The sequence below is a fragment of the Phalacrocorax carbo genome, chromosome 16, assembly GCF_963921805.1.
Source record: "Phalacrocorax carbo chromosome 16, bPhaCar2.1, whole genome shotgun sequence".
Classification (NCBI taxonomy): Eukaryota; Metazoa; Chordata; class Aves; order Suliformes; family Phalacrocoracidae; genus Phalacrocorax; species Phalacrocorax carbo.
Window position 1 is genome coordinate 13,355,478 of NC_087528.1, and position 27,332 is coordinate 13,382,809.

General features: G+C 53.4%; 2 protein-coding genes across 2 annotated transcripts in view; both read right to left on the reverse strand.

Moving 5' to 3' along the window:
- LOC104044472 (dynein axonemal heavy chain 9) overlaps nt 1–10,084 on the reverse strand; it is a 55,208-nt gene extending 45,124 nt beyond the window's left edge. Inside the window, exons 1-6 of the mRNA XM_064467434.1 lie at nt 9,755–10,084; nt 6,789–6,985; nt 4,236–4,394; nt 3,329–3,459; nt 734–945; nt 295–528 (exon numbers count right to left, since the gene is read on the reverse strand). Of these exons, the coding sequence (XP_064323504.1) occupies nt 295–528; nt 734–945; nt 3,329–3,459; nt 4,236–4,394; nt 6,789–6,985; nt 9,755–10,084 (1,263 nt within the window). The remainder of the gene's footprint in view (nt 1–294; nt 529–733; nt 946–3,328; nt 3,460–4,235; nt 4,395–6,788; nt 6,986–9,754) is intronic.
- Nucleotides 10,085–11,578: 1,494 nt separating this feature from the next.
- Nucleotides 11,579–26,567, reverse strand: ELAC2 (elaC ribonuclease Z 2). Its single transcript, XM_064466848.1, has 24 exons — nt 26,257–26,567; nt 26,050–26,100; nt 25,891–25,961; nt 25,144–25,208; nt 24,460–24,517; nt 23,897–23,965; nt 23,214–23,369; nt 22,660–22,718; nt 21,894–21,952; nt 21,734–21,806; nt 19,982–20,094; nt 19,242–19,340; nt 18,890–19,028; nt 18,726–18,811; nt 17,568–17,677; nt 16,672–16,768; nt 16,097–16,235; nt 15,404–15,442; nt 15,129–15,238; nt 14,557–14,656; nt 14,356–14,476; nt 14,079–14,157; nt 13,151–13,295; nt 11,579–12,453 (listed from the first exon to the last, which is right to left on the reverse strand). The coding sequence occupies exons 1-24, from the start codon at nt 26,538–26,540 to the stop codon at nt 12,211–12,213; spliced, it is 2,565 nt and encodes an 854-aa protein (XP_064322918.1). The 5' UTR covers nt 26,541–26,567; the 3' UTR covers nt 11,579–12,210.
- Nucleotides 26,568–27,332: the final 765 nt, after the last annotated feature.

Consider the following 27,332-nt stretch of genomic DNA (forward strand, 5'->3'; position numbering starts at 1 on the left):
AACCCCATTCTCTTGCCCCAACAGGAGCAAGGAGTCCAACAGGACTCTTGGAAACAAAAGACACACCTACGAACCTGACCAGAAGGACACACCTGCGTAGCTTGCACACACACTGAGCAGGACATAGTAAAACAAGGTCCTAGCCTCGCTGTAACAGGAGATCTAACAGCAAAGAGAGCGGCCCCATCCCCTGGCATCAGGTGAAGGCACAGGAAGGGAAGATGCCAGCAAGTGAGCTCACGGCTACAGAGTTCTCCTGAAGGCTTGTGATGCTTTTCAGGATAAGAGTCTTACCTCCACCATCTCCAGCCTCCTCAGGAAGTTGTCCAGCCTCGCAAACACCATTGTGGCATGGAACTCCCACTCCCTCACTTCTTGGCCTGGTTCGTAATACGTGTGCAGTTGTTCCCTTCTCTCCTCAAACATCCCTTTGAATGAGTTCAGGATGGTGAGGACCATTTGTACCTTGCCCAGGCTCTCTTCCATCTCCCCTTTCAGAAGGTCCTCTGGAGACAGGTACACGAGTGCCTGGAAGAGCAGAATCACACCTGAGAGGTCACTTACGCCGTCACAGAAAACGGTGACTTCTTGCACTGAACACGTTTGAACCTGCCTCTCAAGTTAAACATCACCTAAAGAATCACTTTGCCAGGGAAAGGTGGGGGAAAGGAGGAGAGAGGGGACTTCCATTAAAAAACTTCCCTTGGCAAAGACAGGCATCACGGCCACACACCTGCTGAATGAGAAGGTTGCAGATTTCCTGGAGCAGCACTACAATCCGCACAGGCACGTTGTAGTGCTTGGAGGTGACCCAGATCAAACACACCACATGGAGCAGAGGCACCAGGAAAGGCTTCACCTCGCTGAACTCGACCCTCTCTATGTCCTCCAAGTGGCGCTTGAGGGGCGTCAGGTGCAGGTCAATGTCCCGAGCTTCCGTCAAAGCTGCGTTAAGAGACGGGAGAGGAGGTAAGACCCACCGAGCCGTGGTGCGCTGGGGTATGAGCGGGATGCTGGCCCCACCTCGCCAGATGGAAAGGTGCCTGGGAAGAGAGAGTCCTGACAAGCACAAAGCACGCTCTGACTGTGTGCTGAAGATCGCTCAGCCCTGAACATCGCTCACCTACGGCAGGAACCCGAACAGGAAATAAACTGAGGCGACGGCGAGGGGCAGGGAGCCGGGACAGGGCTCTGTGCAGAGCCGAGTCCGCGGCTGCGAAGGGAGTCACGGGGAACGTGCCCAGCAGCACTGAAAATACATGAGCAGGCTACAGGCCTTGCTATAGAGCACCACAGGCCACACAGCGCCCCAGGTCTTGGCCTGAGCTCGTCTGAGCCCGGGTTTGGCTCTAGCAGCCCCTTGCCCAGTGGGCAGATGACCACGGTCCCACTTGTCCTGACTGTAACAGCAAACCTGTCAACAGCAACCTAACTAATGTCCAACGAGTTGAACACTTTAGCTTAGCTTTGTACAGCTGTGTGGAAGAATTATTCCGGAGTGCAAGCATTAATAAAACCAGGCGATCGTTGTGCAATTAAACCCGTGGACCAGCAAAAAGAGAAGTGATGGAAATACTTGAATGCCTATAAAAATAACCCCCAAAACCCAACACCATGGAAGAAGAAACTGCCACTATCAGGGTTGCCTTCCCAGCAGAGGCGACAGACAACAGCCTCACCACCACGCCAGCAGGGAGGGCACAACACCAAGGGGCAGAGACTTAAATGCAGGTGCACACAAATCTGAACTGTGTTGTAATGGAAATTAACAATTATAGTCCAAGTTATCCAATTAGGGTTAGTATTGCTGTAATCAGATTGAAACCAAATATATGTTGTATTTTATTAGACTCTTAAAGCGTTAATTAGTCTGACTGTGGACTCTTGGCTCCTTATTTAAGGGGTGTTTCTCCAGCCCATATAAATTGCACAGTGTAGACTGAGACACAGATCCTTAATAGATGAAATGTTTCCACATGAAGGGGTGAAGAACAGTGTTGTCTGTCAGCACGCGCACAGCTAGCAAAGCCCGAATGGTTTCGTCTAGCCAGAGAGCAGCTTGGCTGAAGGCTTGGCTGTGTTGGCCTACAGGGGATGGAGCAGCAGGACGATGCTGGTTTTCACTACAGAGGGGATTTGCGGTATTCCCTTTGGCTGAACTGCACTCCCCTACGCAAAGCTCACCAGAAAAAAGATGATGCTTGATTCAAGAAAGCTGCATTTGTTAAGGTAGAATTTTGATTCACCTACAGGCAAAAAAACCCAAATCCTTCCTTCCTTCCTTATAAGTCTTCTCATGAATGGAAAGGAAAAAAATAAAAAAAAAAAACTGAAAAGGGCTTTAATTCCCTAAACTGGGTAATGCAGTCCTTTCCTTTTTCTCCCCAAAGCTCTCTTGTCTTACTGAATTGTGCCAGACTGGCAAAATAAGGGAGAGGAGACTGCAGATCTGCTGCAGCACACCACCACCTACAGGTCACGCAGCCCACCGCAATCCTTGCAGCAGTCTCTCGCTGCCGAGGTGGCCAGGGGAGCCGTGGGCTGGGCAGACCTTGCAGCCCTGGGAGGATGGGGATGCGGACAGACACATGGGACGGGAGGCTGTGCCCCCCGCGCATCCCCCCACCCCCCACGTTACCCTCGCAGGTGACGGAGCTCCCCACCACACTGCTATGGCGCAAGATGGAGAGCCCTGCCCCTGCCCAGCTCTGCCCGGATCTGTGTGCAGCTGCAGGGACCCTGCTTTCTTCTTGCGTGACACAGGTGACAGCGCTTGCCTGCTTTCATCAGAGGCCTTGAAATCCTCGTGCCCAAAGGGCCCCATCCTAAAGTGTAAACTGCTGTTCCTTTGGCAAGGAGGTTCTGGCTGCAGTGGCCAAAGCCTGGGAAATAGGAGTCTAAAAGTCCTGGGTTGTTTCAGTTGGCTACAAGATCTGTCCTGTTACCCTGAAGCCCCATTCCTGCAGACTGACACCACAGGAGCTGGTAAAAGCTGGGTTGAGTCCTGCTGAATTAATGTGAATGCTTTATTACAGCAGGGTGAATTCCCAGATCCACAGCACCTTTGGGAAGGGGCTGGCTCAATAGACCAGCGGTGAAGATTGTTCCAGCCTGGAAACAAAAGCATTGGATGAAGAACAAGCAGACCAGTTTTACTCCACAAACCAGAGAGACGACCTGTGACGTGGTTGCGGACCCCACAGTCACAGCAAACTCCGAATGACCAGTGCCACTACAGCCACACTGGGCTTGAAACCAGTAACACCACGCTATGAACAAAGGCCAGAATTCATCACATCGATGTGGTGAAGTTGCCCAAGTGTCTCACCTGCCTCAACATCCATGAGCATAGATTTGAAGGCTGGAACGTAGCTGCTCTCCACTCTCTCCAGCACCTCCATCATGTTCCTGACCTTCCTTGTTCTCAGCTGACTGTAAATGCACTCCAGGTCATCACACCTGCAGCAAGCAAGGCACGTTACAAGCCCACGCTGGGGAGCATCAGCTGTCCCCTCACACCACTCACTTCCCCTGGGCCTGATGCAGGATTTCCTCCAGCTACACGTGGACTGAGTCCCATCAGTGAAAGTAAATGGGGGGAAGCTCCTGCAGGAGGCACGGACAAACCCTACAGGACAGACAGTCAGCGCTGGGTTTCACCACAACAGCTGCTCTGCTGCCAGCAGGACACTGCTGAAAGAAGCCATCGGGTGTTCCTGCAGGCATTAGCAACAGCTCTCCAGCAGGCAGGGCTTTGCCCCGAGTCAGCCTGTCCCAGCGTGGCACAAAGGTTATCAAAGGGCGGGAGGAACTTCCAGACCCTGGCTCTTGAGCCTCTAAACCCTTCTGGGCATCAATAGATGAACAGCAGCCAGCCGAGCTGCACCATTTCCAGAAGGCCCTGCAAGAAGTTGTCCATCAGCTCTTACTCCTGTGGCTGCTTCCTAGTGAACAGTGATGGAAAGGGTATTTCCAAAAAAGTTCCCTCAAGGCGTAGACCCTGGGCTGAGGCTAGGTTAAACCACAGCTGGCTGCCCAGTGACCTCCCAGACACTTTGCAGATCATGATTATTTTATGTGCAGGAACAATTTTCCTTAGCTCAAGTCTTTACAAGAACCTGAGGCAGGCAGCTCTTCTCATCTCGTAGCCATAGCTCTACCTGCCACCAGCACTCTCCCTCTACCCAAAACAAGCACCAGTGCCCCCCATGCCCTGGCCAGGCTTCCCAGGGTACCTGTTCTTCCAAAACTCCAGTTCCACCTTTGGGTTGGGGTTGCTGCCCTGCAGGAGCAGCTCTGAGGACTCTTTCTTCAGTGCTCCCTGGATCTGGTAGCTCCAGTCTATGATGGCCGACTCAGTGGCATGTACAAGAGATTTATCTATCAGCTCCAGGCTGCAGAAAACAGACCACGCGGTTAACATTGCTTTCCACTTATTCATGTACATTGCTCAGTTGTGCCTGTGTAAAATGACCCCATGGGCAGCTGGATTTTACAGATTATGTCTAGCTTTGGACTGGTCTATGCCAGCTCTTCAGGTTGATCTAGATACACATTTCAAAACCACAAAACCATCAAATCATGTAAGAGCTTGCTTGCTGTTGTTTTAATACAGGAATTACACCCTAGAGAAAACGATGCAGCTCTGCAGCAGTGTAGGCAACAACACATCGTTCATAAAATGAATGGTGGAAATGAAGAGCCTGTTGGCACCTCTCTGCACAGCCGGTCACAGATGTACCAGTTCCCTTTGTGTTCAGGGTCTGACCTGAGGAGCCATACCTCCAGCAAGATTATCTCTCCCAGTGCTCTCCTCCCTGAATCTAATATATCTCCCCACAGTCATTAACTCACTTAATTCAGAGAGAAACAGCACAAAGTGGGCTGGCATGTTTAGGACAGGTCACCCCACCACCTTGGAAGCAGAAACTTCCCGCACAATCCCACCCACTGTCCCAGGCGTGATTAATCCCACTGCGCTCACTAACACATCTCCTGAGGTCCCATAGATTCATAGAATCACAGAATCATTAAGGTTGGAAAAGACCTCTCAGATCATCAAGTCCAACCCCCAACCCAACACCCCCAGGCCTCCCAAACCACGTCCTGAGGTGCCATGTCTACACATCTTTTAAATACCTCCAGGGACGGTGACCCCCCCACCTCTCTGGGCAGCCTGTGCCAATCCCTGACCGCTCTGGCAGGAAATAATTTTTTCCTAATCTCCAACCTAAACCTCCCCTGACGCAGCTTGAGGCCGTTCCCTCTCGTCCTGTCACTGGTGACTTGGGAGCAGAGACCAGCCCCCCCCTCACTCCAGCCCCTCTCAGGGGGCTGCAGAGAGCGAGAAGGGCTCCCCTCAGCCCCCCCTTCTCCAGGCTAAACCCCCCCAGCCCCCTCAGCCGCCCCCCAGCACACTTGTGCTCCAGACCCTGCCCCAGCCCCGCTGCCCTTCTCTGGACACGCTCCAGCCCCTCCAGGCCCTTCTTGTCCCGAGGGGCCCAAACCTGAGCCCAGCATTCGAGGTGGGGCCTCCCCAGGGCCGAGCACAGGGGCCCCATCCCTGCCCGGCTCCTGCTGGCCACCCCAGGGCTGACACAAGCCCGGGGGCTGGTGGCCTCCTTGGCCACCCGGGCACTGCTGGCTCATGCCCAGCCGGCTGTCAGCCAGCACCCCCAGGGCCTTCTCCGCCGGGAACCTTTCCGGCAAGCATGCAGCCCAGACGTGACAACCACACAATGTGGAAACACATCTGCCTCTAGGGACCTTCCAGACTCAGTTATCCTGGCCTGTGCCAGGCTGTAGCACTACAACAGTCAAACTTCTTCCACTCCCAGTTCTGGACACCTCCCTGGTTTCTTGGGAGGACCAGGGTGGAAGGTCTGCCAGCTGCCATGCGAGCACCCTGCCAGATGTATCAGCTATCAAGGGATGGGGATTCCTCAGCTGCGGAAGATTTTGCAGGACAAGGACCAGCTGCACATGGGGCCCAGCCTCCCATGGATGTCCCAACTAGCCAGAAAGTTTGGGGTGGCTTTCCTGGGGATTGCCCCTCTAGGACTGGAAGTGAACTTCAGAATCATGACAGCTTCCAGGGAGGTCTAACTATGGATGGAGAGAACCAAAGTTATCAAAGTTGTCCATTTGCTTCTTGAAGAGAAACACAAGGAGATGCAGTGGGTGTCTGGGAAGCCACCCTGCTTCTCCAGAAGGACAGATACAACAGGTTCCAAACTTCTCTATGGGACCATGAACAGCTCAGAAACTTCCAGGATGTTGTGGGGGGTTTTCCCAGTACTTTTGCACCATAAATCCAGTTTTAAAGGGAGCCAGAACAGCCTTGACCAAGCAGGCAGCATGAATCACTAACACGTGAGTCATTTAACTTCTAAACAGAGCATTTTGGGGGTGTGCTTTGGCAGACAGAAGCCAGAAAAAGAGAGAATCCTGCCTTCCCATTCAGTGGCTTCAGGAAAACAGGAGAGGTTTTGCCCACAGGGTTTGGGGTTTTTCCCCAATAGCCCAAGCAGTTGATTGCTTCTCTGTGCACCCAACGTGCCTTTGCACTTTCTGAGCTTTTCCTGCCTGTACTGTTTGCACAGCCCCCAAAGACAGAGCCCATAAACTAGAGAGCAGGGAGAAAAAAATGCACCCATCTTGACAGTGTGGATGAGCAGCAGGTGACAGGGAGCAAGAAGAGTCACGACGACTGGGTGAGAAAACCCCGCAAGACACAGCACACACATGAGCAGGAGAAAACCCAGTGGAGAGCAAGGGGTGGTACTCACAATTTCTCATTTTCCAGATCAAGATCCTCGATTCCCTCTGAGCCAGCTGGAAGAGGCAGCAAGGTCTTGCCATTTACTTGGCCAACAACCATGAAAACAGTACTTTTTAGGCTGTGGACGTGACGCATAATGTCTTGTGACACCACTTGCGGCCAGCCCTCATGGTTCCTCTGGTTTGTCAGGATGGGCACAATCACCTGTAGCAGGAACCACGAAAGAACAATGGAGAAAATAGTGCTGCATGAGATGGACAGGCCACGGGGCTCTGAGGTCCTTGCTCGGCTGAACCTGGAGACCCAAACTGATTGCTGTCCCAAGCAGTTCCCTGCGTGTGCAAAACAAGGGCGGGTGATGATGGACAGGCTTCTCCACAGCCCCCTTTGCGTACTAGTACACCCTCATCCCCAAATCCTAGCAGCTGAGAAGGGTGGAAACCAGCAAAGTGAGCAGCCCTGTCCTTGGGCTCTCCCAGCCTCTCAAACTGGTAACTGGCGACAGCTCCATGGGCTTGTGTCCCCTTGCCCTCACACCTCCAGGTGTTTGTTCCCCATTTCATTGCCAGCAGCAGGGAGACAGGCAGGGACACGGGCTTCAGGCAACCTTTCATGACCGGCAGGGCTGGGTAGAACCCACAGGCTGTCCTGTGATGGCAACCCGCAGCGTGCTGAGAGGGAAGGTCCTCTGGTACCTCTTGAGACCTTCTGTTGATGAGGGTCATCTAGGACCCCATCCCAGCTGTACTGCAGGTCTTGAGCACAGGCACTTTTTAGGTTATTTTCCAAAGCTGCAGCCCACTAAATATCATTTTGCCATTATCAATGAAAGTCCCCGTGGCTTGTGCTTGACCGGAGAGTGTGGGGTCTCAAGGCTGGGCTGGACTTGCCTGGACCTGAGCTGCTTTGGCTTGTCTGGGCTGTGATAGCAACGCAGTGACTGTCACCTGTCACCCAGCGCTGGCTCTGCTCAGGGACCAGCCTTTGGCAACAGCCTGACAAAGCCAGGTTGTCCCTGGCCACAAACAACAGCCCTTTGTGTCACCAGGCTCTGGGAATGCTGCTGGGAGCGGCTCTAGCTGGGCTGTGAGGTGGGAGCAGGCTGTGATACAAAAGGGTATGAAAATAGCTACAAAGAGACACAAAACTGAGAAGGAATAAAGCAGCCCAGCACCACCACGGTGCATCCCAGGACGCTGATGACTCTTTGTAACCACGACTGGCACCGTGACCTGGGTAAAACCAGCCTCAGCAACCTTTGTGCCCAGGGAGCCGTGGGGAGGGGGAGCACAACCCCAGGGAACACAGGCACATACCGCTCAGTTCAGATTCCACAGTTCTAGCTGCATGATTAGCAAGATTTTTCTCTATTGCATAAATCATGCGGACTACTAGTACTAGCAATGTTGTAACCGGTCTAATGGTAACTTTGTTTTCTTATTAGTTTATTGAAATGCTAATCGGACCCGCGACAAACCGCCAGCTCCACACAGCAGAGGTGTGCTCCCTTCAGCCACCGCAAGAGTTTAAAACGCGACGAGTAGACACGGTCGCCCTGGCTGCGATCTGCAGCTCAGCTGCATTTCCTCACCGAATAAAGGCACAGTTTCAGTGTGTCTATTCCCGATGTCCCAAATAACCCACGGAGAGTTTGACACAAACTATTTCTTTAACTGGTCAAATTCTTCTAAGATTGTCCTAAAAACCACTCATAAAAGACTCTTTGCAAGCAGTGCTCGCGCAGCGGGCCGGGCAGCGCAGGTCCCCAGCCTCAGGAGATTCGGGACCCTTTTCACCTTCACGCAGACGCACCTCCTGGCCCAGCACCACCACCCCGTTTTCCTCCAAGTGATGTTTGAGAGGAAAGTGGGACCGAACGCAGGCACGACCTGCTGCCTGCGGAAGCGCGGGATCTGCCTGCGCAGGCTGCAGGGAGAGGAGAGCCTGCAAACACGCAGTCAGGATGCACAACCCCAGCTGCTGAGGGTGGCCAGAGAACAGGATCTAACAGGATCTGCTAAAGCGTTCCTACCCCAACATCTCTCTGGAGTGGACGGTGTTTACAATGTCCGTCATACGCTGCCTGCCATCGGTTACAAACAACGGCGACGCAAAAACCACTGTTTGTGCAGCCTCACCAAGGCCACGGGGCTCATCAAACATCTCAGAACAAAAGCTCCCCGCGTTCATAACGTGTTACCCCACAGTCCCAAGACAGCCAGCTGGGCAGCCTGCTCTTGGGAGTCCAACCCATCGCTCACCGTCTTAATATACCAACAGCATCTCCAGAGCTTCTTAAATCAAGCAGGTCCCCTGCTTTCCCATTACAGCCTTGCTGCAGGGACTTCTCCAGGTCAGAGGCCGTCAGGAATGAATGGAGACAACGCTGTGTGCCTTAGGCTACTAATGCGGGACAGGGAGAGCACTGGGACCTCTTGAAGATGCCTTTGGGAAAATATCAGCCCACCTGAGGTAACCAGGTGCTGAGCTACAGGAGGCTCCTTCTGAACACTGGGAAACACCTTTTGACTGTGAAGGTGACTGAGAACTCAGGGAGTTGCTCAGGGGGACTGTGGAGTCTCCATCCTTGGAGATACTTAAGAGCACTCTGGACACAGTCCTGGGCAACCAGTGCTGGGCGGCCCTGCTCGACCAGGGATCTGGTCAGGGTGACCCGCAGAGGTCCCTTCCAGCCCCGACACCTCTGCGACACAGATCAGTCCCACAGGACACCCCGTTAGACAGGCCCAGAGCTGATCCGATGGGGATTTGGGACGTTTAAACGAGTTCTAAAGTCCCCCGTGGGCCCGGGGGTGCTGTGAAGGGCAGAGTTAAGGGTACGGGCGCATCAGCAGAGACGGGAGGGGGGCCGAGGAGCCCGGTGGCGAGGACCCACATCCTCCCCGGGAGCAGTGCGGGGGGCAGCGCCCGGCCCGGGGGCGGCCGCCGCCTCGGGGGCTGCCCGGGCCTTACCTCCTCCACCAGGGCGGCGAAGTGCCGCAGGGCATCGGCCGGCAGGTCCCCGCAGAGCAGCTCCCCGGGGCCGGCGCCGGCGCCGGGCGGGCGGAGGAAGAAGACGGCCTTGGGGCGGGCGGCGGCGGGCGGCGGGAGCGGCCCCAGCACCGGCTCCCCGGCAGGGCCGCGCCAGGCCAGCAGCGCCCGCCCCGCCGCCCCCGCCAGGAAGTCCCGCAGCGGCGGCCCCGCCGCCCAGCGCTCCCAGCGCTCCCAGTGCCCCGCCGGCACCCCCAGCGCCCGCGCCGCGCTCCGCCCCAGCCGCCCGCCGCCCCGCGCCGGCTCCGCCATCCGCGCCGGCCCGTGTTTGCGGGGAGGAGCCGCCGTCGCCCCGGGGACGCCGAGGGGCCGCCCCCGGGCTCCCGCCGGGCAGGCGAGGGCGGGCCCCGGCTCGGCGGGGAGCGGCGGCCGCCCCGCACCGGCCGCGGCCCGGGAGCGGGTTCCCCGCCCCGGCTCGGGCAGCGCGGGGCCCCTGGGCACCGGGCCGGGCCCCTTCCCCGCACCGGGCACGGGCGAGCGCCTGGAGCTGGAGCCTGTGCGCTACGGCCTCCCTGCGCGGCGGCGTTCGCACCTTACCGACACCTGTGTGCGCGGAGGCGGTCATCGTTTTCTACCTAAAAGACCCTTCTTTACTTCTGTGAAATGACAGATTTGCTTCTCCAAGGGCTCCTGAGCAGGCCAGGGGCCGCCGGCCTCACCCCAGCCATAGCCATGCCCTCCCTGGAGGGCATATTCACACCTGCACCATAACACACACTTGCTCCACCTTCCCTCAGGTCCCCGGCTCTCCTTAGAAGCCCAGCTGTGTCCACAGCCCAGCTTCCTCTTCAGACAAGCATCATATTAAAGCACAGCTAATCAAAAAGATGCTTTGCTGCTGCTAGTTTGTGTTTTCATTTTCCATCACCTTAAAATGAAGCCTTAAATTGTTTCTAGGTGCTGGTATCATTGTGGAGCGGCGCTTGGGGGCCCACTGCCTTCAAGTTGCCTCTGAAACCAAGCTCCTTATTTTAAACAGGGCAAAGCTCCCCCTCCTGCTTACCAACCCACACAGTAACTGCACGGGTTGGGAAAGAATCAAAGCCGACCCACAGCCAGCCGCAAAAATGCTTCTTCCCTTAACCACAGACCTGCTGCGCCAGCTTTCCCATGCCCCGTGACCAGGACCGGTGACAGAGGGTGCCAGAGCAGGGGCACAGGCTGCCCAGAGAGGCTGTGGGGTCCCTTCCCTGGGGACATTCACACCCCACCTGGACAGGGCCCTGTGCCCCCTGCTCTGGGTGTGCCTGTTCCAGCAGGGGTGGGACGGGGTGAGCTCCCGAGGGCCCTGCCAACCCCCACCATTCTGGGATTCTGCAATTCTGTGAAATGGATGCCCAGGTGCCACCTATGCCCCTGGCTGTGGGGATGTGGGGCTGTAATCTCACTTCAGAAAGCACTAAGCAGATTCAGATTAAGAATATTTAAGACCCTGCCTTCTGTGATTCTGTGACTGGGATCTTCCAGAGGACATGCTGTTATCTGTTCTGGAGCCATTCAACAGCCCCCTCCAGCTGGTACCAGCTCAAACTGACAGAAGCAAAGCTCCTGCATGTCAGGTAGCAGAGGCAGACATAGTTTTGCTGGCACAAAAAACCAGAACAGGCACGAGGCTCCGGCACCGGGGTGAGATCTTGGCCTTTACACCAATGCTGTAAAGCTGCAGCAGCAGCCAACAGAGGTCATTCTCCAGAAATTCAGGTATTTGTCCTAAGTCCTCATTAGCAATCTAGACAAAACACAGCCTCTAGGACAATGCTGAGTGGTTTATTCGGATTCTAAATAAAGGCTTTGGAAAACTCTTCTTATGGGGGGGGGGGGGGGAAAAAGCTGAGAAACCCAAAATAAAATGGGAACAGAGCAGCATTCATATCCCTAAATTAATCGGGTCCCATTTTATTGTGAAATTTCCTCCTATGAGCTGGCTTCTGATACCTCCTTACATTCCTCATAACCCAGAGACCTTATTCGCATTGTTCTGGTGAATCCACAGCCCCTCGAGGGCTTCTCAATCCAGATCTCCTGCAAAGGTCGCAATTGATAATGTAACAGCAGCAATAGATTCTAGGATAAAACCAAACATTAAAACAGTTCAGGGAGAAGAACTTTGGGCTAAAAGAGAAAAATGACACACGGACTGGCGAGGCCCGGGAACAGGAACTGGATGGGCAGGTAGTGTCGCCGCAAGGACTCGTGCTGCTAACAGCAGGCTCGGTGGCGTCAGCCCACGGAGACCCACCGATGACCAAGCAAACCCAGACACTGACCAGCCCCTTTTTCCATGGTGCCTGCGGGCAGCCCTTGGCCCTGCACGCTCCCAAGGCCTGCGGAGAGCAAGGCACCTCTTACGGAGCAGAGCATTCCCAACCTTGTTTCTTTCAGTTTACTGTTTTAAGCTTCTTGTTTGGTAGTTCCTGATGGTTCTTGGCTTGTTTCCGTTTCTGGTACGGCGCTTCCTTGTTCTCGCCGTCAGCCAGGCTGTCCAAGGCTATAGCAGTCTCCTTCAGAAGGCGCATCTCCCGTTTCTCCTTCCGCTCCTCCATTTCTACTATGTCATCCGCAAACAAAGCCTTCAGAGGTGGGATCAGCTTGGGGATGGTTGGAAAGTCACCAAAACGTACCTGAAATACATCAGGTACAGGAACACCTGCATGAGAATTGCTTTCTGTTTTCCTTCTGCCCCATCTTTTGCCTGTTCAGAGGGCAGGGCACCACCTCTGCCTCTGTGCAGCCCCAGCCCAGAGAAGCCCTGACCTCGCTGACGATTGTCAGCTGCATTTACACTAGCAGGCAGGTCATCATTTCTAACCCTACAGCAGCCAGCTCACAGATCCCATAGGCCAAGTTATTTACATTTTCTTTACATTGACAAGAAACAATGTGAACGCTCTATAAGTTTTGACCGATTAGTGAGCTCTTCTCACTGCTACGACCGTGTTCAATCTACAGCAGCAGCTTTTGGTGCCTGGATGCCTTCTGCAGCACACCAATTGAGAAGGGAGTGGGAACAGAAGCAAAATCAGGTCTTCAGCTGGGAGTAGCACGCACAGAATAGAGGCGACACAAGGTAAGTACCCAGCGTGTTGAGATCCCTTTTCTCAAGAGCCATCAGCACCTGTCTCACTCTGTGCCACCCATCCTCCCCCACGCTGGTGATGTCTGCTGCCAGCAGCAAAAGGAGCTGGTGCAGAGATGATTACTCCTCAGAAGGAGCTGGGGTATTGATACAACATTACAAGTGGAGAATAATTCATGAGCAGCCATCCCAAAGTAACACTGAAACCTTTCCCACAGTCTGGCTCAAAGCTCCCGACTTACCCTCATGTGATCAAATGCAATGCCAACCTTCTCGCTGAAGTCTTCACTGAACAGCGGGATCTTGGCATATCTCTGACTGAAGTGATTGAGCATGATGAACTCTGCGTTCATCTTCATCCCAGTCTGAATCGCCTGGGAAGTCGTGCTGCAACAGGAACAGGGCACCGCGTACCCCGGTCACACGCGGGCCGGCTAGCACTGCCCCTCTGATGGGGCAGGGCAGGCTGCTTTGCACCTAAGCACCTGAGGTCACACCACACCAACAGCCAAGGCTAGATACTAACGCTGGCTGGGCACTCGGCATTCCTGCTGCTTCAGGCACGCCCAGGCACCTCCTCCTCTGGCAACCTGCACTGGTGGTAAGTCTCTGACTTTCAAATGACTCAGAGGGCAGGGAAGCACCTGTACTTTCTTGGAGCTCTACAGCTAAGAGCTCCACAAACTGGGGACAGGGACTCAAATACTTGTCCCAGGGGTGCCAGCAAGTCCAGCTCTCTTGCACTGTAACTCACATGTCATTCTGAGAAGCTGCTCTCGGGTCTCTCCACTTTTGCTGGGGCAGCGCTCAGCATCACTGGCTGCACACACAGTTTGAATTATGCAGTTAGCTGGTGGAGGGAGGGAATGACGACTCTTCTACCTCCTGAGCTTAGTCCTGAAAGGTAACCAAGCAGAGGACCTTTCCTTTGGGCTAGTCTATTTGTAGAGTTACTACTGTCCACTTAAAAAGCTTTCCCCATATCTCTCAGGGGACACCCAGAGGAGCTGTGAGAGTTACAGAGCTGGTGCAGTGACACCATTTTTAGTGCTGAAGAGCTCTATGTGCGCCAGAACCATCTACAGGACTTGGGTCTTTCTCTACCAAGGACAAAGCCCAGCTCCGCATCTTCACCTTCCTAACAGCGAGAGGCAGCAGAACAAAGCCCACCTGTGCGTCTTCTCTATTGCTTCTTTTTCCATGCCATCTTCCAGCGTTGCTTCATGGATCAGCAGGGTAGCATTTTTCCCTGTGTAAATAATAATGTATTTAACCTTCAGTTGAATATAGACTAGTTCAGCTGCCTACAAGAACTCTCGTTTCCCCCCTTAGCCCCTCATTGTGTCGCAGGCATAGCACCAAGGGTTTGGGGGACCCCGCTTCAGATACCAACAGTTCGAGACCTTTGCCCAAGAGATTCTTCAAGCAGAGGGTTTTTGTCACCTACCCATTTGTACTAAGGCCATGCAGGGCATTGTGTCACCAGAATAGACTACTTTCCAGCCAGATTTGTGGATCATTGAACATGCAAAAGCATTTTTACAGTGCTGGACTTCACAAGTCTGAAACTAAACAAGGATACAAGCGTTAGACCTCACGTCCCCTCTTGACCCTCATAGCAACTGGACCTGCCAGCTCGTGAGCTTACCTCAGCCAAGTCGTAGTTCTCTAACAGAGAACTGACAAACCATTTGGCTTTAGGTTTGATGTTCTCACAGCCTTTCACAAGAGACTGGGAAGCAATCATTCTGTGAGGGAGGGGAGAAGAGAGAACTAAGGACAGCTGCAAAGTAAAACCTGATCTTATCTTTAAGCCGCCTATTTCTCCTATTCCCAGTTCAGCACCTTAAGACATTTCTGTGCACCCATCTGTTTCTCCCCCTGCTTTCACTATCCAGTGCCCCATAACTCATCCAACCACTTCTTCCCCACTGTGAAATATTCTCTCTTCCAGGAATCTTTCTTCACTTGCCCAACTCCCCTCTCCTGAATTTGCTTAGAAAACTTACATGCAGGGAAGCCACATGTAAGCCTCTGTTAAGTAGCACAACCGAGTAACAAACCCGATCCTCCCCTTGGCAAACTGCACATCCTAATTCTGCACACAGTGGAAGGAGTCAGTCGCCTTCAACGAAGGGGTGTGGGGAACAGATGACAGTAGTTTACCTTGAGTAAGGACCCAGCAAGGACATTTCTCCACATACCACACAGAACACTCACTTGATGTCTCCGAGAATCGATTCGCAGTGGTTGTGATACTCATGTAGCCAAGGCATGATCTGCTCAGGAGCTATCAGAAACAGAGGGCTGAAAGCCTGACCAAGGGCTGCCTGAAAAAGCAAAGGGGTGTGTGCGGGAAAAGTCAGTACTAGGTATATACCAGATCAGAGAGAAGAAATACCTAGGGAAATAACAGTGCTTTCCCACTACTCAGAAGTTCCCCTCCCCTCACTCCAAGGCAAGCTCAGGAGCAGTGAAACAACAATGCTACTCACAAAAGCTCTCCGCCTCTCCATCAGGATGTTCAACAAGCCCTGCCAAGGAAATATACAAGACAGCAAGCTGTAGTCAGAGATATCTGGGGTGTGAGTGGCAACAGTGCTACTGCAGCTCGCTGAGCTGCAGTTTTTGGAAAACCTAGTCAGAAATCCCTGATTACTGCTTTAGCAGTAACCGCAATGCACTGAGCCGCTGCAACTGCAACGCGCTGCTTACACCCCCAAGCCGGTGGCCAGCAGCCCACAAGCCCCTCAGCCCTTCCCAGTGCTGCTGTGTCTGCTCCCAAAAAGGTAGAGAGCAGAAGGTCTCTGCCCAACATCTCAGACCCAGTGTGGTTTCCAGACACGACTGCAGACCAGCAAACAGCCTGCCCTGATCAGGCCCAGGCTAGAAGGGACCAAACTGGTCCTTCTGCGACTCTTTATTGCAAAGCACTGAAGGAAGCTGGGTTGGACACTGCTTAAAAATTACAACTCTGGATGGTTCCAGCAAGTCTGCAGGAACCCCTAATGGGAAGGAAGAGGGGATTAGAAACACAGAAAGATTCGGTAGTGCCTGGGGAATGCACAGGGGAAGTGCAGCCCTAACAGCATGGCAGCCTACATTCATCAGCTGCAGCTACCTCTGAATCACACAGAGCAGAGCATGCCTGCACAGAACCCCTGCTCCTTCCAACACACCCAACCTACCGAGTGATGATCAGTGTGCATGTGAGACACAAACACAGCTACTATGTTACACAGCACTTGGTCAACTTGCTCTCCATAGTGGCGACAGAGCTGTCCAAATGTTCCTTCTCCACAATCCAAGAGCAGGGATCGGGTAGAGCTGGCAAGACAAGTGACAAAGACATTTAGCAGCTGCTGTATGAGCTCTGACCAGGCCCCATCAGGGAAAGGATCTTACAGGTTGGAAGGCAGAAAGCTCTCAGTGCTCTACACCTCTAAATGCTACTCCAGTCCTATTAGCCAAGGCTTTAGAAAGACTGTTGTGTCTGCATAGCTCTTTCTGGTCTTGTGTTGATGCTGAACACACCCTTGGGGCAGATGGTAAAATGAATTAAGACATTAAATGTTTGGCTTTACAAGTGGCTCTCAAGTCTTCCCTACCTACAGAGAGACAGGGGCCTGAAACCAAAGTCCTACAAACTCCCCAACAGGGGCACTTTCCCTGTGTCATCAACACACTGGTCAAAACAGCCCTTGGGGAACACCCTCCTGAAACACCGGGCCTCTCCAAGCAGAAGCATGACGCTGGGATTTACCTGGTATTTACCAGCGTGGAACTGACATTTCGGATTTTCATTGGAATTGCAGATCCTGTTCCCAAGAACACAATTTCGGGATAAGCACTCACATTTCCTGGAGAAGACAGACATCAAGAATTTGTGTTATCCACATACTGCTCCGACAGACACCATTTAGTTCAACAGCCCAGTAACTCCAGAGTCTACATGTCCAGCCTGTTCATTTTTGCCTCCCTCAGCCTCTGGCTTTCCTACAGCAGCAAGGTTTCCAAGGGAAGACAGAAGACAGAACAAACACCACCAAGAAAACACCTCACAATGCATAACTGTATCTCCAAAGGCAGGCAGACAAGAACTCTGCTTATTGCCCATGACAGAGCTGGCCGTCCAACAGGGACGCGACTCCTGTTCTACAGTGCCCCGACTCTCCCCAGAATCAGGATCCAAAGAGTGAACGAGCAGTGCTGTGTCGTACCATGAAAGCCTCACCGCCAACGGGACAACCGAATTCAGAGGAAAGTGCACCACAGGGAGCTGGTTCTAGAGCAAGGCTGCTCCCAGACACAGGACTTGCACTGTGGCTGCTATGCCAGTATTCAACACAAGCAGAGCTCTGGTCGGCTCAGAGAAATATCACATGGGTGCTTCGTCTCTAACTGCCCCCAACAGCGCTCAAACCCCAAACCCAGAAGATTTAGAAAACCAGAAGCACAGGACCACATAAATCCAACTGAAGTGAGCTAATCCAGTTTGTGCTAAGCCTGCCCTCTGCACGGCTCCGGGAGGATTTAAGACCACCTCTAAAGCAGCAGGAAAATTGCACATTCACAGCTTTGTCTGGGCTCTAAAGCAGTGGGTCACTGTGACCTCCTACTTCCCATTACACCGATCCAAGACGAGTTGCTGATCCTTACCTGGTACAGCAGACAGGCTCTCTTTGCACTCCTTCACACGAGTCTGGAAGTCTGGGAGATCCAAGGCTTCACTAACAAATGCATTGTAATCGCAAACAGTCACAGCATCTCTGAAAGAACAGGCCATGTATCAGGACGGGGCAGAGCCGGAACTGAAAAAAATAGCACTTTTCAGAGCAAAGTGCCAAATTAGTGTGCCCAAACAGCCTTAGAACAAAGGGTCAAACGCCCGTTCCAGGTTCCATTTTGAGGGGTGGGGGAAGATACATCCATGAGTGCGGTGCATGCCAAAACGGCCTGGTTGGCCTGAGCCACGTCACAGAAATAATCATTCCACCAAACTGGAGAAGCTCCTGGAATAGCACTATGCTCCCCTGCGCCGACTGGATCCAGAGAGCTGCCAGACACTAGAGGGCACTGCGAGGCAGCGTGGAGTCTCCTGGAGAGGCAACGCCACCCAAAAGGGCTCCAGGCACCGCTCCAAAGCATAAGGGACCTGTGTCCTGGTCCTGCATCAGAGCATGTGCAGTAAGTACTACAGGCCTTCAGACACCTTAAGCAGAGAAACAAACTCTTCCTGGCAGCTGGGTCCTCCTATTGTGCTCAACAGAGCCAGAAATCTGAGCCATGGTAGCCGGCATCCACTTGCACCACAGGGTCCCCTCCCCGTTGAGCAGCTTCACCTACCTGCCCACAAAGCAAGCACCATGGAGAAGCCTGCAACTGTTTAACCACCTGGGGCTTTCAGCTCTGATACCAGCTGAAGACCCAGAAAGCCTGATAAGACTTTCACCGGGCCCCCAAAAAGCCTCTCCCTGCCACAGCCACGGCCGGGTGCGCAGCGTATGAGGTCAAAGCAGAGGACAGAGGAGCACATGAGGCTACAAGAGGGAGGGACAGAAACAACACTCCAAACCTATGGGCAGGTGGTGTTCTCAGTGGTTTGCTCACGCGTGTCCTACACCTTGTCTGAGATTTTCAGGGACAGGAACACACCCATCAAGCCACAGCTGACAGCTTGGCAGCTACCCCTTCGTGGCCGCCAGTAGGAATATGCAGAGGATGCCGACACACCGTCCTCCCTCAGCACAGACTCACACTGAGAAGCTGCTTCAGGCCAACACCCAAAAACCCGATAAGTCAAAAATCCCCACCAACCTCTGCCACTCCTGTTGTGGTCTGAAGTGGTATTTCAAGAGGCACTCTCCTCGCACGATGGGCACGCTACACACAGCCTCTTCTTCCTACAGGGAGAAGAGTGACATTAAACATGTTCTTTGCTCAGGGGCATGAGGTACACAGGCAAGCAGGGCCTGGCCTACCTTGCTCTGGTAGGTGGTGAGCAGAGGGAAGATCTCTGGGTGGATGAGGTTCAGCTGAGTTTGGATCTTGTAGCTGCGTGGGTTGTGCACAGCAGAGGAGTTTTCATTGAGCACCAAGTGCTGAGTTCCAGGTCCAAATCTGTGAAAAGGACAATAAAATACACACCAGCTTCAGCCCCATGTTAGAGTTGGGTGTATGAGCACACCTGAGCCACTAGCTGAAATCTCACCTGAGCCAGCAGAGCCCTGCTGCCAGCCAACAGCTACTTCTAATCTGGAAAAACATCTGTACCATAAGAACATGCTGCCCTCCAACAGCGACATGAAACCAAGTAACCAGATGATCACATACCTTTCCAGCCATTGCTGGTAGCGGCTGTCTTTAAGCACTGGCTCCGGAGTCATGTGAATAACCAAGGCCACCTGGTTCTCAGGAAGTCCCTCCTGGTACCTGGGACACATTTAAATACAGAAAGAATACCTGCGCTTCAGTCCTCCATCACCCTGGCATCCCCTCCCCTCTCCCATTTGGTGCTACCGGAGATGCCCCACCTGAGGCAGGCAGAGCACAGATCTTAAGAGCGCAGCCCAGGAGCTCCAGGCTCCGCATCGTGGTCAGCACAAGGCTCAAGCTCATCATCTGCTGACACCTACGCTCTCCCCACCAGGGCAGATCCTCTCCTTGAAGAGCAACCAACATCTGCAGGGTCTTTCAGAAGCCTAACGTGCTTCTGCACAAGCCCTACAGAGAGGTTACGTGCAGTCCAGGCTTCCACCGCACAGGGAAGTGGCAGTCTCTGCACTGCTCCCCGCAAGACACCAGTGCACATTTCCTTCTCTGGAGGTGCCTGAGGGAAGACAGGCCTGTCACAGTCACAGAACTCACATGCCCTACACAGGCCTGCCTTTCCTAAAAGGCCAAAAATTGCACCACCAGTCCTTTCCTGCATCTCTAGCTCCTTAACAGTGCCAAACAGCTCAGATCTCAGCCACAAGAACCAACACATCTAGAATAGAACAGGAGCTGCTCTTTGGCAAAGCTCAGCACAGATGTCTTCCCCAAAGACTCCAGGGGTTACCCAGCCCTGCTACCTTCGGAAGGTCTCGTTTTCACAGACGGCATCCACAAAGCCCTCGTGAGGGCACTCCAGCACAATGAACACTGGGCCAGGATCAGCAGGGGTGCACAGTTCTTCAGGAAAGAGCTGCAGGCAGATACACAAAGATCACACCACAATCAGGCTATACACGCAGTCCTTCTTGCACCTTTATGCCCGGCTCTTTCGGCGGCTGTTCTACCAGCCAGCCCCGGCAGGCAGCTCCAAGCGGGCTCTCCCAGTGCTCAGCAAACCCAGGCACTGCAGTTCTTGTTCCCTTTCTGCTCTCGTTACTCAGGTTTGCATTTTGCTGTTGTCATGCTTTTAGCTGGGATAGAGTTAGTTTTCTTCACTGCAGCTGGTGCAGTGCTGTGCTTTGGACTTGGTATGAAAACAATGTTGACAACACAGTGATGGTTTAGTTGTTGCTGGGTAGTGCTTGTACTAGCCAAGGGCTTTTCCAGCTTCCCGTGCTCTGCCGGGGGCACGAGCAGCCAGGAGGGGAGGGGGCACAGCCAAGAGAGTGGATTCAAACTGGCCAAAGGGATATTCCATATCATGTAATGTCATGCCCAGTATGTTAACTGGGAGGGGCTGGCTGGGGGAGGGAGGCAGCAATCGCGGCTCGGGGACAGGCAGCATCGGTCGGCGGGTGGTGAGCGGTTGTGTCGTTTGTGTTTGGTTTTTTCCCTTTTCCTTTTTATTATATTATCATTATTGTTATTACTATCATAATCATTATTATCATTATTATTTTATGTTAATTATTTAAACTGTTCTTATCTCAACCCACAAGTTTTTTTGTGCTTTTGCTCTTCCAATTCTCTCCCCCGTCCCACAGGTGTGGGGGAGTGAGCGAGCGGCTGCAGGGTGCCGAGTTGCTGACTGGGGCTGAACCACGACAGCTATGTAACAACAAATCCTGGTCTCAGAGCAAAGCACAACCTAATGTAAGGAAGGGAATTTTAGCAGCTTCTAGGTTCCCACAGCAGATTCAGATGGTAGCAAAAGTGTGGTTAAGAAAATAAAGGCTTTGGGAAATTCTTATGACAAAGATAATTCTACCTTCCAGGTTAGGATCCTCAATTACAGGTCATCTGGACATGGCCAGAGCTGGCTCTGCCTCTCATTTCAGACTAGTGTTTGAGAGATTAAGACCCTGCCCACAGGAATCATTGAACTTCTTTTGTCTAAGAGGTGCAAGTAGAGCAAGAAGGGTAAGGAGGGTAAGGAACAGTAAGCTACACAGCCATTCAAACCCCAGATATAAAGCATGCAGGGATTAATTCCACTGGCTCACTCCTAGACCTGTAGCAGCTTTGGGAAGGGGAGATGAAGAAGCCTTGACAAATAGCAGACATACAGCCATACTCACAGATCAATTCACTTCAGGGCCTATTTCCCTAATCATACCCCTGCAACAGCCCCAGACATACTCCAAATAGGAGCCACATCCAGCAACAAGCTGAGGCTGGAACAGTGACCAGTCACCAACCAAAAGTAGAGACTCAAAGCTCAAACCCAGCAAAACCCATGCCAACCTCTTAGCAGGGATGAGAGAGAACAGGCAGGCGCCCATCACCTACCCTTGCCTCAAGAATGGGTGTTAAAAAAACAGAAAAAACCACACGTGTCCCAACACCTGTTGGCAGGCAAAACGTTCTGCACAAAATGACTGTCACCCTGGGAGCCCAGTAAAGGAGGGAGGATGGCAAAGCCACAGCAGAAAGCACAGATACCATCTTACCTCTCTGCCTTCAAAAGTGATGCTCTCCCCATTTTTGAGAGCTGTAATTATGGGAAGAATGGCTGGAGTTCCCCTGAAAACAAGGCCATAGAAATATTTAGCTTGCCAACACCAGCATGCCTGGTGTTGCCCATTCCCCAGGCTGGGATCTTGTACTCACACTGGCAGGCCCATCTCCTGAGCTTTAGCTGCTAGGAATTTTCCCTTCTTTGGGTGAATCTGAAAACAGTTAAATAAAACAGAATTACCAGCCAAATAAAGAGGGCCAGGAAACAAGATCCACATACTTCCCGTTCAAGCATTTCCCCACAAGCCAAGGGATTTTTTTTCTTTTCTTTTCAGTTCCACAGCCACTAGTTTAATCTACTCCCAAAAACCTTTTACTAGACTTTCTGGTTTCCAATATCACATTGTTGCTGCTGCTTCTTGCTCCCTTCTTTATCCAAGTAAGGGCAGACTTCCCTACTGTAACCATTAAGAACAGAACCTCTATACTCTCAATTGCCTGCTCTGTAAAAAACACTTCTAAAAAAAGTCTCTAGTTTTTACACATTCCTACTCATGCTACAGTTACTCTGACCTTTGAAAAGTAGAATCACAAAATAGCTTCAAAGTCCTGCTTGAAAATGCTATCTCCAATTAAATCTATTTAGAGAAATGAAATGTCCTAATGCCATTAGAAAGCATTTCTTTACCGAGAGGGCAGTCAGACACTGGAATGAGTTTCCTAGAGAGGTGGTCGATGCCCCAAGCCTGTCAGTATTTAAGAGGCATTCGGACAATGACCTTAACAGCATGCTTTAACCTTTGGTCAGCCCTGAAGCAGTCTGGCAGTTGGTCTAGGTGGTCGTTGTAGGTCCTGCCCAGCTGAAATACTCTTATATTTTATTCTACATTGATTTAGACATGTTTGCGTCCAAGCTTACTTTACAAAGGAAAGCCATCACCAGATCGGGATGCCTGCCTGCACGCTTCTGTTCGTCACCTGTAGAAGAAAACAAAACCACTCAGAATCATCACAGACTCATTTTTCCTAAAGCCCAAATGTGTCAATGTTTGCTAAAGCATTAACAGGAACGTCATCCTCCAGCCAGCGTGGAGCCTAGCAGCAAAAATGTTACAAGCATCAGAGCACCCATGGTTTCAGCTACAAGCAGCCAAGATAAAGCCCAAGACTGAAAAATAGTCAACCCTAATATCCACTCCTAATTGAATTACAAAGGCTGGAGCAGCCACTGCAGCCAGGGCAAACTACTACAGGGCCTAATCACACCCCAAGAAGGAATCACGTTCAATTTCTAGGCCTTATTAGAACTGCATCAACCTCCAAAGTACCAGAACTCATTCTGCTCCATGTAATCCTTCAGCTGAGCTTCTCTACAGACCTTACTTCCAGAGCGCAAAAGGCTCAGAGGACTAGTGAAATAAAGCCAAATTAAGGATATGCATTTAAGTTAAAAAGATCATTCCATTTTTTCACCTGTTCTCTTTGGGCTTTCTTTTCCCTTGCCCTCCTCCAAGCTTTGCTGCGCAGCTCTTGGGGATCCAGGCCCTGTGTCCTTTTTAGGGCTGTTTCCACCTCGGGCTGATGCTCCGGGACTCTGAGGCAATGCATCTCCAGCAACGAGTGGCTTTCCTGTCCCAAATCCAATAAAACCAGACCAAGATCACTCAATCAAAAAGGACCGATAAGAAAAGCATGAGCAGCATTCCCTCTTCCATGACAGTCATGGTTAAATTGCACCAAAATACAGAGCTCTTCCCCCGAGTCTGGCTTGCGCTTGCATACTCTAGTCACCCATTTCAGGAGCCACCTGTCACCCAAGTCCTTCGGATTCTCTCACAACTGCTAAACTCTGTCAAGTCTGTGCCTGTACTCTAACCATCACAGTTTCCAGCAGTAAGAAAACTCAGTCGGCTAAGAAAGCCGAATCCAGTCGTGTTTCACTTGTCATTCTATACACCCACACCTAAAGAAACAAACCAAGGCCCTGACTCAGCAGATGTTGTTTCTTTGAAAGAGATTATTCTCCTGAGAAACACATGCAAATTAATAAACCTCTCCTTACTCAGGCTTGCAAAGAGAAGCTGCTCCTTTAACCACCTAAAGTGTGGTTACTGAACAAGTGCTCCTGCTGTCTGACTACAGTGTCACATGCTCACCTGTAAGAGGTATTTGGTAGACTGTCATCGTCTCATCCTTGTACTCAGGCTCTGTGTGCAACTGCACAGCTAGGAAGAAATCAGAAATCAGCATTAACACGTTCATAAGAAGAGATTCACACTCTACAAAAATTTAAATCAGAAAAATATGTTTTCCCTTTCTTAAACAAAACCTGCTGAACGTCCTCCTTCCCTTTCTCTGCCCAACTACAAAGATCAATGAATAATTAAAGTTCTTAAAAGCCCAGCACCCACAAACAGTAGCCCATGGTACCACAGTAAGCAAGGTCACAAGCCTCTGCCGTGGTTTAAAACCGAACGCTGTGTTGCAGCCAGGCAGCCGCCCACCAGGAACAGAGCTGGTAACACTGTTTTTCTTCCAGGCCGCTCTTGGGGTGGAGTTGAACAGCGTATCAGATCAAAACAAATGTTTAACACTTTCTCTGAGTGGAGCAAAACCGGAGGCATTTATTCTGAAGGTGTTACCATTCAATGCAACCGTGGCTACAGCTGAAACAAAAAGTTACAAGTCCACGTAAGCCACAGGTCACTGAACTACATACCTAAATCCATCCTTTTTAGGGGCCCAGGGAAGAGTCGAATTGCTTTCAAGTAGTTTTGCTGGAAGAGAGACAGTGTGTCAGGAGGGCACGCCCCAGCAGTGCAGCCCTGCTTTCAGTGGAGTGGAAGGCTCAACGCCCAGGGGCAAACACTGGCAGCCACAGCCCGCCGGGAAGCACTGGGCCTGTGTCCCACCTCCCGTGGGCGTTACTCACTTAGAGAGAGGAAAATAAAGAACCGCTCTCCCCATCCCTTCCATCAATATAATTAGTCAGCAGATATTGCAAGGAAATACAATAATGCTGAGGACTGGAAATTTTCAGCCTAGACACCTCATTAGGCTGGCAAGAACCATGTGAAAGCAGATCAGAAATCAAGTTTCTATTAAAAGAAAATGGGGAGTGAGCAGACAGGAGAACAACGGATGACCTTCTTTCAAAACATAATTTACCAGAATATTAGCTGACAAGACAGTTTTAAGCAGCTGACGCGGTCCTGTGTGTAACTGGAGAGATCTGCTTTTTAAAGCCAGCCCTTCCAGCAGAACCTTGGGGCTAGCATTAACTCAGACCAGCATTTTACACCTGTACGAGGATTCACTCCTTTGACACCAGCTCCCCCAATTCCAAGGTAAGCTTTAACACTTGAAGGGTTCCCTCCCCCTTCAGCAAGCTTCCCCTACTTACCAGCTTTGGCGGCCCTAGGAAAACACATCTTTGAAGTCCCATGGCCTTTAATGTGAGAATCATACCTAAAAGAAAGCAGAGAAACAGCTTTATCACAGCCCCACTGACTGCTGGCAGGTCACATGAGGAAGATCCCTCTCAGCACCGAGGAGCGCTGGGCCTCGCCAGGAAGGCCAGAGCTGAACTTGGATCCAAATTCCATTTTGCCTCAGCCTTGTGGCAGTTTCAACAAGGCACTTAACTCCACAGATAAAAAACAGACTGTTAATATCCTCCTTTCTTGGAGATTTCCAGAATTTTAATGGACAAGTTCCCAAGCGACCTGTTCTAATCTCATCCCCCTTTGAGGGCAGGGGTGTGCCACAAACCTCTGCAGGTCCCTTTGAACTCGAATTATTCTGACACATGAACACCTCCCTGCTGGCAACGCAACGCTGGTTAACACTGGTAGTGCCTTCTACTCTAGAAGATTTCGGGAGGACAAAGCCATGCGGGCTGGGAGGCAGTGCCTCTCCCGCCACGTGCTCACACGCATCATCGCAGAGACCACACTGCAGCTGGGAGCACCGCAGAGCCCCAGGTGCACCCCAGCAGCTCCAACAGCGCTTCTCCTCCCCCGAGAGCCGAGACCCCACGCTCCACCCGCCGGGCAGCCTGCAAAGCGGCCACCTCTGGGACCGCTGCTGCCGGCGGCCGGGCCGGCGAGAGGACCCGGCTGCAGCGGGGCGCCGGCCGCCCCCCACTCACCTGGCAGCCCGCCGACGTTGGCCCAGGCCACCCGGCTGAGGAAGATGCTGTCCAGGTGGGAGATCTTCAGCCTGAGGGGCGAGACGGGGGCGGCCGAGAGTGAGCAGGGCCGGGCATAGCCCCGGGGCTGCCCCCCTCGCCCCGGCTGCCCCCACTTACTTGTGCTCCTGCATGGCGCGCTGCGTGCCCTCGCCGCAGTTGAAGAGATACCTGAGGGGGAACGGGCGTCACGGCAGGCCCGGCGGGGCGCACCGGCACCGGCACGGCCCCAGCCCACGACCCCAGAACAGCCCAAATCCCTGTCCCCCGGCCCCAGCACAGCGCAAACGCCGACCCCCCCGGCCCCGACCCTCGCCCCGGCCTCACCGGTTGAACTCAGAGAACACGTAGACGGCGGCGCCCGCGTCGCGGCCCCCGGCCGCCACCACCTGCACGTACACGGTGTTGGGCCCCGCCAGGCCCGTGCCCGCGCTCCGCCGCCGCTCGCGCGCCCACACGTGCCGCGGCACATCCTTGGGGCGCCGCGCGGGCCGCACCGCCGCGGAGCGATCGGACATGGCGGCGGCCACCGTCCCGGGGCCGGCCCTGCCCGCCAGGAGCCGCCGCGCGAGACCGAGCGCCGCCGGCAGCGCCCGCGCCGAGGCCCACATCCGCGCACCTCCCCCGCCCGCCCCCGGCGACGCCCGGCCAATAGGCACGCAGCGGCTTCAGCGGCTCCCCTCGCCACGTGATGCGGGAGGGCCAATGAGAAACGAGAAGACGCGCCAGCCCACCCGGCCTTGCGGGGCCGTTCCCGGGCCCTGCTCGGCCACCGTCCTCTATCACGTGACCATCTTTACCCAATCGGAACTTCTCTGCCTCTCAGTCCGCTAAGGGGCGGGGCTTGACGGCGCCTCGTGGGAGGCTGGCAACGCGGGGCGTGACAACCGGACTGCCTAGCAACGGGGGCGCCTGGCAACGGGGGCGCCTGGCAATCCGGTAGCCTACAATGCGGGTGCCTGGCAATGCACGAGCCTGGCAACGCGGGAAAATACAATGCGGGAGCCTGGCAACGTGGGCGCCTGGCAACGGGAGCGCCTGGCAACACAGGATCCTAGCAACAGAGGTGCCTAGCAAGGCGCAAGCCTACAACGCGGTTGCCTGGCAACGGCCGTACCCGGCAACGCAGGTTCCCAGCAACGTGGGTGCCTACAAAGGGGGAGCCTGGCAATGCGTGAGCCTACAACGCGGGTGCCTGGTGACACCGGAGCCTGGCACCCCCCGCCCCAGCGGCCTCACCGTGCCCTCCCGCGGTGCTGGCGCAGCCCCGGGGCCTGGCCTGACCCCGCTGCAGCTCGTACGGCGCCGGCGGCCGTGCCGGGGCCTGCCGGGCGCAGCCGGGGCCTGCGGGGCTGGGCCAGGCCGGGCTGGGGGCCTGGTGCGGCGCGGCGGGCGGCGCCCGC

Bases quoted from the DNA above. Each gene is read 5' to 3' on its own strand.
- ELAC2 (XM_064466848.1), bottom strand. From the start codon at position 26,540: ATGTGGGCCTCGGCGCGGGCGCTGCCGGCGGCGCTCGGTCTCGCGCGG. The intron at 21,953-22,659 runs GTAAGCTTGGAC...AACTGTTTTCAG, and splicing joins TGATGGCTTTCCTTTGTAAA to ATTCACCCAAAGAAGGGAAA. The intron at 15,443-16,096 runs GTAGGTTGGGTG...TTTCCTTGGCAG, and splicing joins TGCACACTGATCATCACTCG to GGCTTGTTGAACATCCTGAT.